The sequence below is a fragment of the Macrosteles quadrilineatus genome, unplaced genomic scaffold (genome assembly GCF_028750875.1).
Source record: "Macrosteles quadrilineatus isolate MER2022 unplaced genomic scaffold, UCM_ALF_1.0 Scaffold_6__1_contigs__length_79288215, whole genome shotgun sequence".
Lineage (NCBI taxonomy): Eukaryota > Metazoa > Arthropoda > Insecta > Hemiptera > Cicadellidae > Macrosteles > Macrosteles quadrilineatus.
The window spans coordinates 60,314,662-60,330,134 of NW_026542599.1; the positions used below are offsets into that span (position 1 = coordinate 60,314,662).

Genomic DNA, 15,473 nt, shown 5'->3' on the forward strand with positions numbered 1-15,473 from the left:
TTATCCATTGACGTCTCATTGGAAAGAGCGTGTCGCGTAGATTTGCACACTGGCCTTACATTTTTGAAAAAGTCCCTTGGGCTATGCCCCAGTGGCTTTGAAAGTTCCCATGTTATCCATATGGAAAACATAATTTTTTACATTTTGATCAGCTGTATAATTTAATTGCTGTTATTTATTTTTCAATTCAATGAAACGCATTGAGTACATTTATTTACTATTTTGAGTTTGTGTAAACATAACCCCAAGACAGATCGTGTTAGTATGGTTGTATCTCAGATATGTGTATTTATCGTTGTTTTGTGTAGCTATGACGGATCGTGTTAGCATGATTGTAACTTAAATTTGTTATTTGTTGTTTTTTTTTCTTTTCAATGCCTCCGACGCGACGACAAGGAAACAAAGACAGGAGGCGTAATCGTGATAACGACCGCAGCTCAATCTCAACTATTAGGTTACAAATGCGCCCTAACACTACCCCAAAACGACTTTTCGTTCTCAATTGGCCCTCTATCAATGACCTGTGTTGCCTGTACAGCGAAGCATTTTGAGGAGGAGAAACCGGCCGGAATGCTTTAGGTTTATCAATAACGAAGATAAACCCATGTAATACAAACTTCAGGTTTTAAGGTGGTAGAATCTCTTAAGGTTTTTGTCCATACAACCTTATATGGCTATAAGTCAGGAAACGTTTGTAGAAAACATTAAAAAAACAATACCGTACCAGATGTTATGAAATGATACAATATTTACAGGAAATGTTGATTACTGTTTTATATACATCGTGAGTATCTTCATGACCTACACACCGGTTATCTTTGAGTTGACTCTTTTAAACACATTGTAAATAACACTATTATTCGTTTTGAAATAACTCCTGTAATACTTTGCAATTGCTCGAATTCAAGCAACATGTACACTAGTTAATAATTAATAATTGTTACGCCATTTTGTTTACAGTAAAATTATCCACATAAAAGGTGTAATTGGATAATCAAAGTGTAAAATAAAAATTATAAAAATAAAAAATTTGTAAACAACTTTTTTAAAGTCAACTTGATTTACAAATTTTCAGATTAATCCAGACACCAAATTATACGACTATTATAAAGTTAAATTAATTCCCTACATATAAAAATCACAAGTTCGTAACTTTTATAAGTAATAACAAAGAAAAAAATTAATTGTTTGTTTTACCTTACCCCACCTGATTTTGGGTGATATATGGTTTCTGTTATTCGCAAAAATAAATTACTAACTACCCAAAACAAGAAGCAAGACATTTATAAATATCATAAAAGTAAGAAGTAACTAAAAAAGGGGGGGAAATAATAATAAAACAACTAGTGGCGCTGCCAAGCGGCGGCACTTGTAAGTCAGCCTGCAGCAGCCGTACGAGTAACGCTTTTTAAATTTAACGCTTAATTTAAAAAATCATAAATTTCAATAACTATATATATTTTCTTTTACAGTCCCAAAAAACAAGAGGAAGGAATAGAGAGAACACATTGTGAGGCTGAAGAGCTATTTTGAAGAATTGCATTTTTTTTATCTCTAAGACTTTTAATGTTGTTGTTAATTATGTAAATGTAGTTAATAAAGCAAGAACTACAATTGGAAATACACAAATTGTTATAATGATATATTTGATTTATTTTATACAAATAATTTATGTACATTTCCACATTTCGTTCAGTCGGCAAAGTATAAAACATAACAATCTGTATAAAAAATTTACAACTTAAATCATTTTATAAATTAGCACAGTGGGAGGTATTACTTCCCTTTCTTTTTATGAAATGATTTCTTACTTCCTCCACCAAGTTTTTTCTTGAAAGGATCTTTTTTGCGGTTGCTGTTCTTCACTTTGTGACGTATGAAGTCTTTTAACATTTTACGCTTTTCAGCAAACTCTTGGTCACCCTCATGTTCTTCGGGAAGTTTTAAAAACTCTTCTGCTTCTGCAAAAAAAAAATACTTTTTTTACTTATTGTCTATAATCAAATGATTACCATGCAACGTTGTCTAAACTAAAAATCACTTGTACACTAATTTTAAAATACATAACACTTAACCTATCAAAAAACATTTGAATGAAGGAATGCCAACAACAGTTGCAACAGTGAATAAAGTGGTAGGTTCAGAACAACCAACTGTCTGCATTATCTAACACTTCAGTCACCATTGACAGTCACATGGCACTTAACACTGTTATGATATAATGCGGATGCTACATTGTCTTTAACATCTTTTGCACACACCATTACGGTGGGTCTTTAGTGACAAACAAAAATAAAATCCTTACCCTTTAGTCGAGAGTCATTTTCAGTAAAAAAGAATGTTGTCTTCCAAGACAGAATGGTAGGTTTTGTTTTCAAGCTTTTGTCCTTTTCTTCTTCTTCTTCAGAGTCAGATTCACTTGAGTCGTATTTGAATGGATTTTTTGTAGCGTACTTTAATTTCTTTACACTTTCACTTCCAGATTGTTGTTGTGTATTTGTATCCTCATCTACAGAAAGACAAATTAAATATGTATATAGGCCTATAATTTGTGTTGGCAAAAAATTTTAGGAGTTATTATTATTTAATGTTCATCCTCGAGCAACTAATTGATACAATTTGGGGTTAGAGTTATTGAAACTTAGGATCATCTACAAATATGGTAGGATTGACATGTTTTCACAGTACAGTATACTCCCAATAAACCGAGGATGTTGGGACCAAGACTACCTCGGTTACCAAGAATCTCGGATAACACGGAGGTGTCTTAGATTTTAAGGTTAGGGATTACCGTACCACTACCACAAAATTAGGAAGTCAAAGACCTGTATATATACCTTTTAATAACAATGCATAGTGAATACAAAATGATGATGGTAATTGGTATTTTAATGGAAATATTATTTAAATAAGGCAGTGTTATAAAGGAAAACAATAACTTAAACATATTTAACAATTCTTGAATTGTCATAGAAAACTTTAAATACAGTATTATAAATTATGCCAAGCCAACACTATACAGGATTTAAAAACACGATAAGATGTTATAAGTTGTTTAAAAAAAAATCTACAGTTTTTAAAGTATAAATTTATATTAGTTTGAGTTTGACTTGAACTATACTTGACACAATCAAGTCAATACTAAAACATTGTAATGACAAACACAGAAAAAATGTGATACAAGGTGGCAATGCCCAAGCAGAAATGCTAACTGCTTTTGTTGACGTTTTGTTGCATATGTTTGTTGTCTAGCTAACCAAAAATGGCGGCCAAACTAGTACAATGCAAGTACTGTGTGCGATTTTCATTTTCTAGGTTATTGCGGATCATTTTTACTTTAAAATAACAACTATTATAATAATTTAAAGTATTAATTTTAAGAAATAACAAATTACGTAATTATTCATTCTGACTGAAAATAAAAATATACAGGGTGATCAACTCAAGGAGGCCACCATTGGGATATCGGAAACGGTAAGAATTAGAGAAAACTTTAAATGGGGGACATTCCTTTATTTTTTGTGGCGGTTAAAAATATGATTTTAGTTTTTCAAAATTCAGCCGCCATTTTCCAAAATGGCGGCCAACTTTGAAATTTCTTATAGATCACCCTGTATTTTATCATGTTTTCGGATAGAACAAGCAATTTAAAAACTTTTTTATTCTTGACATTTTTTCGATAAACCCACTCGTTTAGGAGTTACAGCCTATGGAAAAATGACTTCCGGTGTACATTTTACATCATGTAGCTCCAAAAAAAGTAGGTTTATAGCGAAAATGCGAAGAGAAAATAAGTCAAATAAGTCTTCAAATTGCATCCACATTCCAAAAAGTCCATTAAATTCGTTAAAAATATTAATTCTATTATTTAAAAATGGCGGCCATTTTCCAAAATGGCGGCAAACTTGAAAAGTGGAAAACTGTGTATTTTATGGACTTTTTGGAATGTGGATGCAATTTTAAGACTTATTTGACTTATTTTCTCTTCGCATTTTCGCTTTAAACCTACTTTTTTTGGAGCTACATGATGTAAAATGTACACCGGAAGTCATTTTTCCATAGGCTGTAACTCCTAAACGAGTGGGTTTATCGAAAAAATGTCAAGAATAAAAAAGTTTTTAAATTGCTTGTTCTATCCAAAAACATGATAAAATACAGGGTGTTCTATAAGAAATTTCAAAGTTGGCCGCCATTTTGGAAAATGGCGGCTGAATTTTGAAAAACTAAAATCATATTTTTAACCGCCACAAAAAATAAAGGAATGTCCCCCATTTAAAGTTTTCTCTAATTCTTACCGTTTCCGATATCCCAATGGTGGCCTCCTTGAGTTGATCACCCTGTATGTAGGTTAAGCCGGGTTTACACGATGCCAGTTGGCGAGACAATCGTCTTTGCCAATTGGCATCACGTGGTTTTGGAATTGTCGTAGGCCAGGCAAGTTGAACGAGAACCTGTTCACACGTGGCCAACACTTGCCCAGGCATTTTACACCAGGGTACTACTGCTAAAAGACAAGACAGTGCTATTGGCCTCTACACTGTTTATACGGCGCCAATTGTCACGACAACTGGGTTTTTGAGGGGTGGGGGCCTCACTGGGCCCAGCTCATTGTCCTCAGTCTACTCCCGGAGACAACTGAATTTCGGGACAGTAGGCGGGCCAATTGGCTTGCCAATTGGCCTGAAGTGTTTACACGAAGCCAGTAATTCCAAGCCAGTCAGTTGTCTCCTGACAATTGTCTCGCCAACTGGCATCGTGTAAACCCGGCTTTAGGCCTAAAACTACCTAGGATAACCCATGGATCAGATAACCGGGGCTCGGATAATCAAGAGTGTACTGTATATATTAACAACAATTTAAGAGTACAGTAATACAAAAATGTGTCATTCGATGATTTTTCCAATAGTTATGGCTCTAGATTAAAATATCTTATTATTGGTTCAACAGATAATCTAATCAACATGTTAGGTAAAAAAACTGCAAATGCCTAGGTATTAAATGACTTAAAATTAAATCCAGCATATTACAAACCTTTAGATCCAAACAACTTTAATAGGCTGAAATCAGATTTGTTGCCCTGCTTAAGAACCTCTTTTAAATCGTCTTTCACATCATACACCTTCTCCTTGGATACATGAGGTCTACTCTCTTCATTTAGTAAAGTTTTACGTTCTTTCTTTGACTTTTTTGTTTTATCTTGTGGTTCCTTATCCTGGGAAGGTTTTTGAGGTTTTAACAAATATTTTTGGTGATCTTCTCTTGTAGGGTCAAATCTTACCATTAAAGATCCATCAGCTCTGTAAGAATAACATATGCTCAATTATTTTCAAAACACAAATTCTATTACTCTTGAAACTGACCTATGTGTTTATTTAGCTATCATAAAATTTAAAATATGCCAACTGGGCTGAGAACCAAACTTTCCTCTGAACCAAAAGTGAAAAACAATCAGTATTGAACACATTAATCATTTACGAATTATGTTTCTATGTTAGCAATTTTGCTGCGATACCATGACCGGGATTATTTGCAATTTTAAATCCAACCAATCGCTAACAATTTAACGAGTTTTTTTTTTAGAATGGGAATAAACTCTGAGAAAAATTTAATGTAATATAAAGCTGATATTTTGTCCTATTATAAACCTTATTTTTTATAGTAGTAGATTAAATAGAAATAAAAACCATTAACAATAAAACAGAGAGCACAATAACAACCTGAAGAGCTTCAGTGTGCTGACTGATTAAATATCCTAAGAGTCTTCATCACCTGCGGACTAGTTGTGTTTTGCAGGGTCATTATGCACACCATTTAAAAAAAATCGTAAGTACCTTAATAAATACCAAGTATGAACGAGCCTACACAGCACCGAACTTATCTACCATTGAACATATCGTTCTCATTCTCATATCACTGGAATTACTGTTATACCTATTCAGATGATATATTGTCTTAGAGAGTCAACTAGAGCGATTCAGCCTTACAAAACAATTGTGGCCAAGTGTGTTTATAATATCTGCCCCAGCTGAGACTACTTATAAAACTGAAATGTTGTTTCATTTTTAATTGCTATACAGTACGAAACGGCACACGGAAGATTTCTCAGGTGCCGTTTGACGTCACTAACTGCTGACGTCACTTTGAGGGAACACCAATACCGCAACGATACGGTTTGAGCCATCGGCCTCGGTGGTGCAGTGGATAGCGTTGCAGGCTGATAATCCGAATGATCCGGGTTCGAATCCCGCCGGCGGCACTAACTTCTTATCAACAATTTTTTCATATCAGCAAGTTTGGTTGGTTTGGTTAGGTTATGACAGTTTAATTTTATAATTAAAAGATAATAAAATTGAATTTTAGACAATTATAATTTTATTTTATGAACAAAACTATTTTTTAGATTAGTAAACCTTTATTCGATTTTTCCATTATCAGCACGTTTGGTTAGGTTATGACCGTTTAATTTAATAATAGAAAATTATAAAATTGTCTGTTTCTTCAGACGCAGCAGTTAGTGACGTCAAACAGCACCTTAGAAATCTTCCATGTGCCCCACCGCTATACAGTATCATATTTTATCATACAACAAAACCATGACCAATAACAAAAAACATTGACTCCATAATATAGGCCGACCAGTACACTTTATTATAACTATTTACTATTCATTTATTGAACTTAGTTATTTACATATTATTTCATTCTTAAACAATGTTATTCTAGAATGTTGTGTTCTGATAGTCTGAAATTAAAATAATAGGCTGTGTTGTTTTAAATAAATTTAACGTTTGGTTTTCTGTTCACATTGTTCATTGTGGAACAAACCATTACATTAAAGAGCATTCAATTTGAAACACACATGCCAATTGATGACTAGAGAAAGAAGGTGCTGGAGTGTGCCGATGTCAAGGTCAAAGACAAGAAGTAAACAATGACCGGACATTCTGTGAACGACTTGTAGTACACAACAACTGCACGCTTTGTTTAAAGCAAAAACATTCTAACATATTTAGTCGTTTCTGCCAACATCATTGACTGAATCATTTTGATGCATTTTTTTTCATTTAGTAAAGAGCAACTGCATCAACTGATTACCTTAAATTGTTAAAAACTGTTTACAAATTATTTGTAGGCTTACAACTTTTTCAATAGGCTTATAAAAATTTCAATAAAATATATATTTGAGATGATTAAAGTTTAAACAGGCTTTGGCTACTAGAAAATGCTTTTTCAAATTAAGTCTTGACAAATAATATCTTAAGTAGCAGCTAAATAATAAAAAAAAAACTAGTTTTTTGGTGGTGATGAAGACTTAAGTTAAGACAACAATTTTACTACTTGAGTCAACTTAGTAATATCTTAAACTGCTATTTCGTACAATTACAACTTACTTCGCATCAGTTATTTTTCTTGCTTCAGAAAATGGCCTGATTGGCTGTTTAACAATGCTTTCCAGTATTTCAAGCTGTCTCTTCTTTTCAGTTTCAATGTCTACACTTTCAGTGTGAGCTTCATCCAGTTCATTCTCAGATTCACTCTCGTGAAACCTTGAATCTAAATTAAATCGAGAATCACTTGCAAACTTAGACTGGAGTTCCATAAGCTGTAACAAAATAAAAGAATATTCAAGATAGTCTGATTTATCAATCCTTTGTATTTTCTCTACACATCAGTTTTCAAGTGAAAAGCACTGTACAAAGTTGATATTTGTATAAAATTTACCTTTTGACCTTTCTTTCCTTCAAACTGAGTGTTGACTTTGAGTTTGAAATCAACCTCTTGTTCAGATGCACTGTCATCGTCTTCAAATAATTTGTTTACTATTGTTTTACCCTTTAAACTAACTTTGGGTTCTGACTCTTCAGCATCACTGAAAACGATCTTTTTGTTAACCTGTTCCTTTCCCTGAAAACAAACACAGAGGTGAGATTATAAATTTACCAAGTAGGCCTTATTAAGTAAAACTCTGATCAATTTAGATATGAATGACGCCTTATATTTATAGTAGTTTGTAATAAATAAGGTCAAATGTAAGTGTTTAAACCAGTTTTCATAATGGTTAAGACTCTCTTGTCTGTTTCTTAAACAAAAACATCACTGTTAATAACATGATTAACCAAAATACTTTGTCCTTAAGAGAGTTTATAGAGCAAATCCAGCATTGTCATTGAAATTTCTTTTCTACCAGTTGTTTAGTCAGAGATTAAGCGGATTTTATAAAGAAACAACTTTAACAATTTATCTTCCTACCCAAATTAAAAAAAAATATATATTTCCCTTGAGAATTTTCTGAGGGTAAAACAAACTACCTACATGAAAATAAGTGGACAAGATGATAAAGAAGACCATTTTAGAAGTATTTCCACAAAGCAGATTCCACAAAGCAAACACATTTTAATCTGGGAGTAACAAACACAAACAATAACAGAAAAGATGTTGAAATTCAAAACAGACTCACGGCAGCAGAAAAATAATATTGGAGCTTAATAAAATTATGCAATTATGCAAAAGTAAACTTCTATCAAAAACCACCTAAATAAGAATCTATAAAACTATAAAACCATAGTGCAACCTGTAGTGCTATACAGGTCAGAGACTTGATCTTTCACCAAAAAGTCATAAAAAAAGACTCATTACTCTTGAAAATTGAGTACCGGTATTGAGAATGATTTTTGGACCAGTAAAATACGGAGACTTGTGGAGGAAAAGAGAAAATAGGGAGTTAAGAAAATGAAATGAAATATTCTTTATTGTAATACGTGCCACATTCAACAAAGAGGTGAGGAAGAGATGGTAAAGTGATAAGAGGTACTCCGGAGGGCAGGAGACCATTGGGAAGACCAAGGATGTGATGGATTGACGAGGTAACAAAGGACGTAAGGAGTAAGGAGTATGGGAGCGTACCTGTAGCTGGCAGAAGACAGAGGATTCTGAGACACATGGTTAGCGAGGCTGAAGGTTTACAATGGCCACAGGAATAAGAAAGAGTAAGTAGCCTAGGCCTAAGTAAGAATGTATTAAATCATGATTAAGTTTACATTATTTTCATTAATAAAGATTTATTTTATTACATCATAGAGTTTTAAAAGCACATATTAATTAGCACTTAGTTATAGCCTTATACTTTTCTTATGTTAGTTTGCTGAAAAAAACTTACCAGTGAAGACAAAGCTTTTTTTATGATGTTTTTCTGATCTGCATGTAATTGGCTTTGCTCTTGGACAGCTTTTTTCCTTTTCATTTCTGCTATCTTCGAGTCATATTTCTCAGACTTAGTATGATTTTCTACAACTGCAACTTCTTCTTTAACTGCAATTTTATTTGTTTCAACCTTATTTTTTGAATAATGGAAATTATTATGACCATCTTCATCCCTCATGTGTGCATTTTGTTTTGCTTCAGAACGATCAGACCACTTAGATGTTTTGAAACCTTCAAAATTTTTCATTTTCTTTTCATATTTATTTTCCCTATTCAAATTTTTGTCCACATTTTTACCTGATGGAACAATTTCAAAATCACTTTTAGGATTTTCAACATCTGGACAATCATTCCAAACATCGCTGAATTCTTCAAGTTTGCTCATTACATTTAAGGGATCATCAATTTTAGCTTTCTTCATTTGTGATTCAGTTGATGGATCAATTCCTGCTTTTGGCCTTTTCTTTAAAGTTGGTAAATCAGTATTTTGACCATCTCCTAAATGAAATTTTGTTCCTTTGAATGGTTTCATAGGAAATCCATTTATATTTTGTACAATGGATTTATCCTTATAATGTTTTTTTGATTGGAGTGTCATCTTTTATTGTACTGTAGTAGTTGATTCAACGAGTATTGTCTTCTTTGTTCAGCTTCACCTGGAAAAGTTATGTCTTTATTTAGTCAACATTGAGGTGCATGCTCGGATGAAGAAAAGTGTAGGACATTGTCAAAAAGATTCTAATAATGTTGTGAGAAAATCAGAGTTCATGGCACACTAGATTTGCCTTAAACCAGGCTGTTGTTCTACAAGTCTTTTATATTAGTAAATTAACGGGCTAGCCAAAGTTGATATCCACATCACATCTTACTAAAACAAACAAATACCCCTAACTGAATAACGTAAACAAAACTTCATTAGGCCTATATTGAATCTTAGCCTCCTGATCGCATTTAAATACTACAAATTGGTGTAAATACCTGTGCATTTTTACAAACAGGATCACATATATGCAGGTATTTACACCAATTTATAGTAAACAAAACGTTCTCTGTCTGCTAGACTCCGTTCAGCTTCGTTAGTAACCGCTCGAATATATTGGCCAGCAAATGCAAAGCAAAGGTCTGGGAACAATGAAACAGGCAATAAACTCAGAACGTTGCTAGCCAAAGTAAAACCAAGGGGAAAAAATGTTAGTAAACTTAGAGAGTACAAGAGTTGAATTTTTCAGTCATTAAACTTAGGACCAATAGGACCTACTAACGATATTTGCGAATCAATTATTATTTTATTCCTAAGGTGCCGTTTAATGTATTTTAGTGGATGATAAAGAAGAGCTGATTTCTCACTTTTTGCGAAAATCCCCCGGAGCGAAATGTTGAACGTCAAAATCCTGTAATCTTCGGGAAAATCTGGTGATATGGCAACACTAGAAACTGACAACTGGGGTTTCTGAGTAGAGGTCTTGCAAGAAACAATTAAGAAAACCCCGAAGGGTCAATTTATTGGGCAGAGACGCGAATGTCTAAAAATAGATGCAGTAAAGTACGGAGTAGTGTGGCTAGCTGATAAAGTTGCAATCATTTCTTGGAGTCTTAGACGAGAGGATAGATTAGGCCTATTCATACTTGGCTTAAAATACCTACATTCGTATGGTTGTGACGGTCAGGCAATTATTGACCGTATTTTTTAGTTTATGGGTATCAGCCCAAAGCCCAGTTTTGGCTATTGCCGTTAATATTGGCAATCGGTCAGTGGCAATCGGTCGCAACTCCGCTAGCCAGCATTGTCTTGCAATTTATTTGGGGTTTTGTTGAGTGTCACAAAGTATTGAGTACCGGTTGCTACATTGCTAGATTGCTACATCACGTTCGGTGGCCTGATTGTTCTGCTGACATGAGGTGTCATCATTCTGTGTGACAAGTAGGACCACCGAACCTGGGTGTAGTCAGTCAGAGTAGGGTTTGAAGAGTCCGTGAGCTGCGGTTACGGGGTATCTTTCCTTCCCCCACGGGTGTCCGTGAGGTTGGGCATGTTCGCTTCTAAATCACTTTACATAGGCTATATTTTCAATTGATAAGTTAGTAATTTGTTACGAATCATTTTGTTTATTTTTAAATTGTTTCTTCTGACTTAAATGGTTTGTATCATCAGTTGATAGCAGTAACTCATTACAAATAGGTTTTCTGTTCTTTTGACATAATAAATACAGTGTGAAATTGTTAACTCTGCTTTCGATCATTGAGTTTCTGCCCTTCCCGTGCGTGATTGTTACATTGGTCCGTGGGGGTGGGCATGTTCGCTTCTAAATCACTTTTACACAGGATATATTTTCAATTGATAGTAACTTGTTACGAATCATTTTGTTCATTTGTAAATAGTTTCTTCTAAATGGCCTATAACTTATCATCAATTGATAGTAATGACTATATACGTAAGCATAAACTATATAACTACCTACCTATATAACTTGATAGTAGTAAACAATATGGTCAATAACTGCCTGACCGTCATATGGTCGCCAATTTTATAAGAAAGTAGGCTATTAAAGTAAGTTATGAGTAAGAAATACCGGTACCTATAACTTACATAGGCCCTATGATTTTCTTTTCTCCTTCTCATCAAAAAGACAAATGAACCATACTAGGATAAAATACAGTAGGTCTATGTATACAATTTAAAGTTAGAACATAGAAAAAACAACTCTTCAAAATAGGCCTATTCAGAGGGCATACAAGAGACTGGTTTATCGAGACTGTTCTGTTCTAAACAGAGAAGACCTACACTTAATAGATATTTAAGTTTATTTTCTAAGGTTTAAGTTGTCCCAGAACCTTGAAATATTATTAACACTGTATAAAGACAAAAACCAACTTAAGTTCAAATGACATGATATTGCTTAGCAAATTACATCTACTTAGATTAGCCTATACTACCTAAGGTTCCTTTCTTGCTAAGTAAAGTCTGATTATTGTTTAATCTATGAATGAACAATATTTTTAGAGAAAACGTGGAATATAATTTAAATCCAATAGTATAGTAATTATACTTACTTACTTACTTGATTATAAATTCTAACCTATATTCAAAACAAACATTTGGAGACAGACAGCACATTGGACTCATTATAGCTCAGTGACTCATTGGAGACACATTGGAGAGAGACAAAAAATCCAGCATGCTGCCAGTTCACCAGTGTGCCACAAAAAAAATAAAAAAAACTCTGTTAGGTCTGTTTCGATTTTCGACTGCAGCCTGATGGCTTTAGTGGTTAAGAGCTGACCCACGACCGCCTTTAACTCCTGACTACAGTAAGTATTATGCTACCATGGATTAAATATACACTATCTCGAGTATGGAGGAAGTGGAACTTGTCACCTTTCTGTGATCAAACTCCCTTCTTCAGTGGTGGGAAGAAAATGACATCATCTTGAACGCTTAAGTTTTCCATTTCTAACCAGTAAAACAGTCCACTATGACGTGCTATGACTTTATTATTCTGCTTGACGAATGACGATACCACTATCTTTTCTTCTTCAGAAGTGAAATTCTTTGGTCTATTCCTTGACGAAAGCTCTAAATTCCACAGCTACATTATGGCTACATCAAGCATTTCAGCAAGAAAGTATCAGTGGGTATATTCATGTTGAAAGTTCTTAGCCAATCAGCCACCTGATGATGTCCTAGGAACAGCTGTTATCAGCCTATTATGGACTTGTTTGTTTACCCATATCTGACTTATGCTGTTCCTGCTTGGGGATGCAAAAGCGAAAGGACTCGGTTCTTGTTTATGCTTCAGAGAAGGGCATTCCGAATTATGTTTTTTCTATTCCCAAACAACAATAATACAGAGATAATTTAAGAGCATTTAAAATACCTTCCCATCAATTTACATCCTTAAAACTCTATCTTTCCACAACAAAAATACTTCCTTTTTTCTCATCAGCAATAACGCTCGGGTATCCATTTCGCAATATGGTACATCAAATCTACCAATTCCTCAAGATTCCACTTCTTTCTTTCAAAGAAACTTTCATTATAATTCCATAAAAATATTCAATAGTCTTCCACCTCGACTGAAGGCCGAACAAGATGTAAAATAACAGGTCTTGTCCATGCTGTTGTTAGAAAAATCATCCTACAGCATCCGTAATGCTTTATTTAGTCATCATTCACAATGTCACGTGCACATCTTTAGTTTATTTAATTATAAAGCTATTTATAGTAAGAAATTTGGTTGCATTAAGGTGAACTAAGTTGATCTTTTCTTGTATTGACTTGGCTAATCCAAATCATTGTCAGTCTGGTCCAATATTGACTTGTTATTGACTCTTGATGAATTGTCATCCTTGGATCAGCTGAAGACAATTCAAGTTGATTCCATCTTGTTAATATGTAAGGGTGTGATTAGTTTACGCTGTACTAGGGCACTAGGGGGACCTGTGTGATTTCGCACGAAAAAAGGTTTTCTTTTATGAATGAATCCATTCACAAAAGGCATGGGTTATGTCGTTTGTTGGACAGTATAAGCATATTTAAAACATACTCCTCCTTGAGGAGTATGTTTTATCTATGTTTAGTGAAATAGTTTAGTATTCTTTAATAATTGCCTAATCATAACCTATACGATTTAGACATAACTAGCCGGTCTAACACTGAATTTAACCTGACTGACAACGCACTTATCGTGTTTAACGTACCTTGGCATAACGTAGACTGAGACTCCCTCGTCGTTTGTCTCCTCTCTGGGGTTGGACTTTGTACTATTTGTACTTTGACCTTAGGTCCTATTGTATTTAACTTAAACTGGCTTCTTGATATATTGTAATAACGAAACTAAAATATTCTTCACTTTATAACAATTCCCTCCCTACTTATAAAAATAAAACATTCACTCTAAATAAAAACTCTTCTTAGGGAGGGCGACTCTCTTCTTATGCTCTACAGACTACAGGTTCAGTTTATCAGGCGGTTTTATTGTTCGTTTTGAACGCCTGATACATGAGTCTGGACTCTTCAAGTTTACTCTCTTTCTGGAGACTTGATTATTCCTGGTGATTCTTGAGAGTCTTGATTTTGTGGTAATGATGGTCTTGTCCGGGATTTACTAGGGCTTTTTGTTGGGGTTTGTTTAGGAGAATATTCAATTGCCGGTGCTGCAATTTCTTCTGTCCTTGTGTTTTCATCTGGTCTAGGTAACGTTTGTTCTTCTTCATCTTCATGTGATGGATTCAACTTAAGGTGGTCTGCATGTATGAATCTTGTTTTACCTTCCACATTAACTAGATAGGTTACTGGGCTGACAACCTTAAAAATGACACCAGACTGCCAGTTTATCTTTTCTTGTCTCACAGTACGGACTAGTACCATATCTCCTTTATTAAAAGATCTCTGTTTTCCTCTTCGGGTATCAGCTCTCGTTTTCGTCTCTTCCCATGTAGCACAGATGGTTTGGCCAACGTTGGCCAACTGTGGGGCAGTTGGTCGATGGTTGGTTGGAGCTTCCACAACCAACCAACCGTTGTCCAACTGTATATCTCGTAGTTGGGCCAACCAATATTTACAACTGTGGACCAACGTTGGTTCATTGTTAATGAAATACATTAATATGCATTTCTGGGTATCATACATCAAGCCAACCGTTGTCCAACCGTTTTTCACTCCGTTGGACCAACAAAAGCTACTTTTGTGGGACCAACGATGGTCCATAGTTGAGTTTACACGACTTTCATTCTCTGGGTCTAGCTTTCACAACATAATATTATAATAATGCAAATATTTTTTAAATTAAATTCTTTAACTTTTGCAACAATTTAAGGGGAAAGAGTAATTAATCATATAATAGCATTAATAATCTAACAGTAATTAATTAATCTATATTCAAATACCAGTATCCTCTCTAACTCCCCTAAAAAAAAAAAAAAAAAAAAAAAAAAAAAAAAAATACTTATGATGCCTTAACAGATTAACAGAGGCTCATAAGTCGAAGGACCCGGGTTCGAAACCCGTCTGGGCCAAAAAATTTTGTTCCAGCTCTTTTTCAAAATTTGTTTCTATGAACTATTTAATCAATTTACACAACTAATAATTATATGCTTTTCATACTAAATCTTTATTATTTTGTGTGAAATAAAAAGGTTGGTTGGATATCAGTTGTGTTATGGTTAGTTGGCCATCAGTATTTTTGGATGGTTGGGCCATTGTTGGACAATGGTTGGTTGGAAAATAGTTTAAAGAGGTGACATTTCTACCGTTGGCCAACTGTGTGGCTCCA

At 34.2% G+C, this 15,473-nt stretch overlaps 1 protein-coding gene across 3 annotated transcripts; it reads right to left on the reverse strand.

Annotated features, from left to right (window-relative positions):
• Positions 1-1,682: 1,682 nt before the first annotated feature.
• Positions 1,683-12,620, reverse strand: LOC128996676 (probable RNA-binding protein CG14230). Of its 3 annotated transcripts, none has more exons than XM_054422110.1 (7): positions 12,578-12,620; positions 9,158-9,857; positions 7,723-7,905; positions 7,392-7,603; positions 5,032-5,297; positions 2,306-2,509; positions 1,683-1,961 (listed from the first exon to the last, which is right to left on the reverse strand). In XM_054422110.1, the coding sequence occupies exons 2-7, from the start codon at positions 9,797-9,799 to the stop codon at positions 1,777-1,779; spliced, it is 1,692 nt and encodes a 563-aa protein (XP_054278085.1). In that variant the 5' UTR covers positions 9,800-9,857; positions 12,578-12,620; the 3' UTR covers positions 1,683-1,776. The 3 variants fall into 3 exon arrangements, with proteins under 3 accessions (XP_054278085.1, XP_054278082.1, XP_054278083.1); XM_054422107.1 differs by lacking the exon at positions 12,578-12,620 and adding an exon at positions 12,261-12,353; XM_054422108.1 differs by lacking the exon at positions 12,578-12,620 and adding an exon at positions 12,253-12,341.
• Positions 12,621-15,473: the final 2,853 nt, after the last annotated feature.

Coding starts and splice junctions, on each gene's coding strand:
- LOC128996676 (XM_054422110.1), bottom strand. CDS start 9,799: ATGACACTCCAATCAAAAAAACATTATAAGGATAAATCCATTGTACAA. Junction 2,510..5,031: donor AAAGTTGTTTGGATCTAAAG/GTTTGTAATATG, acceptor GTCTTTCTGTAG/ATGAGGATACAAATACACAA. Junction 1,962..2,305: donor AAATGACTCTCGACTAAAGG/GTAAGGATTTTA, acceptor TTTTTTTTGCAG/AAGCAGAAGAGTTTTTAAAA.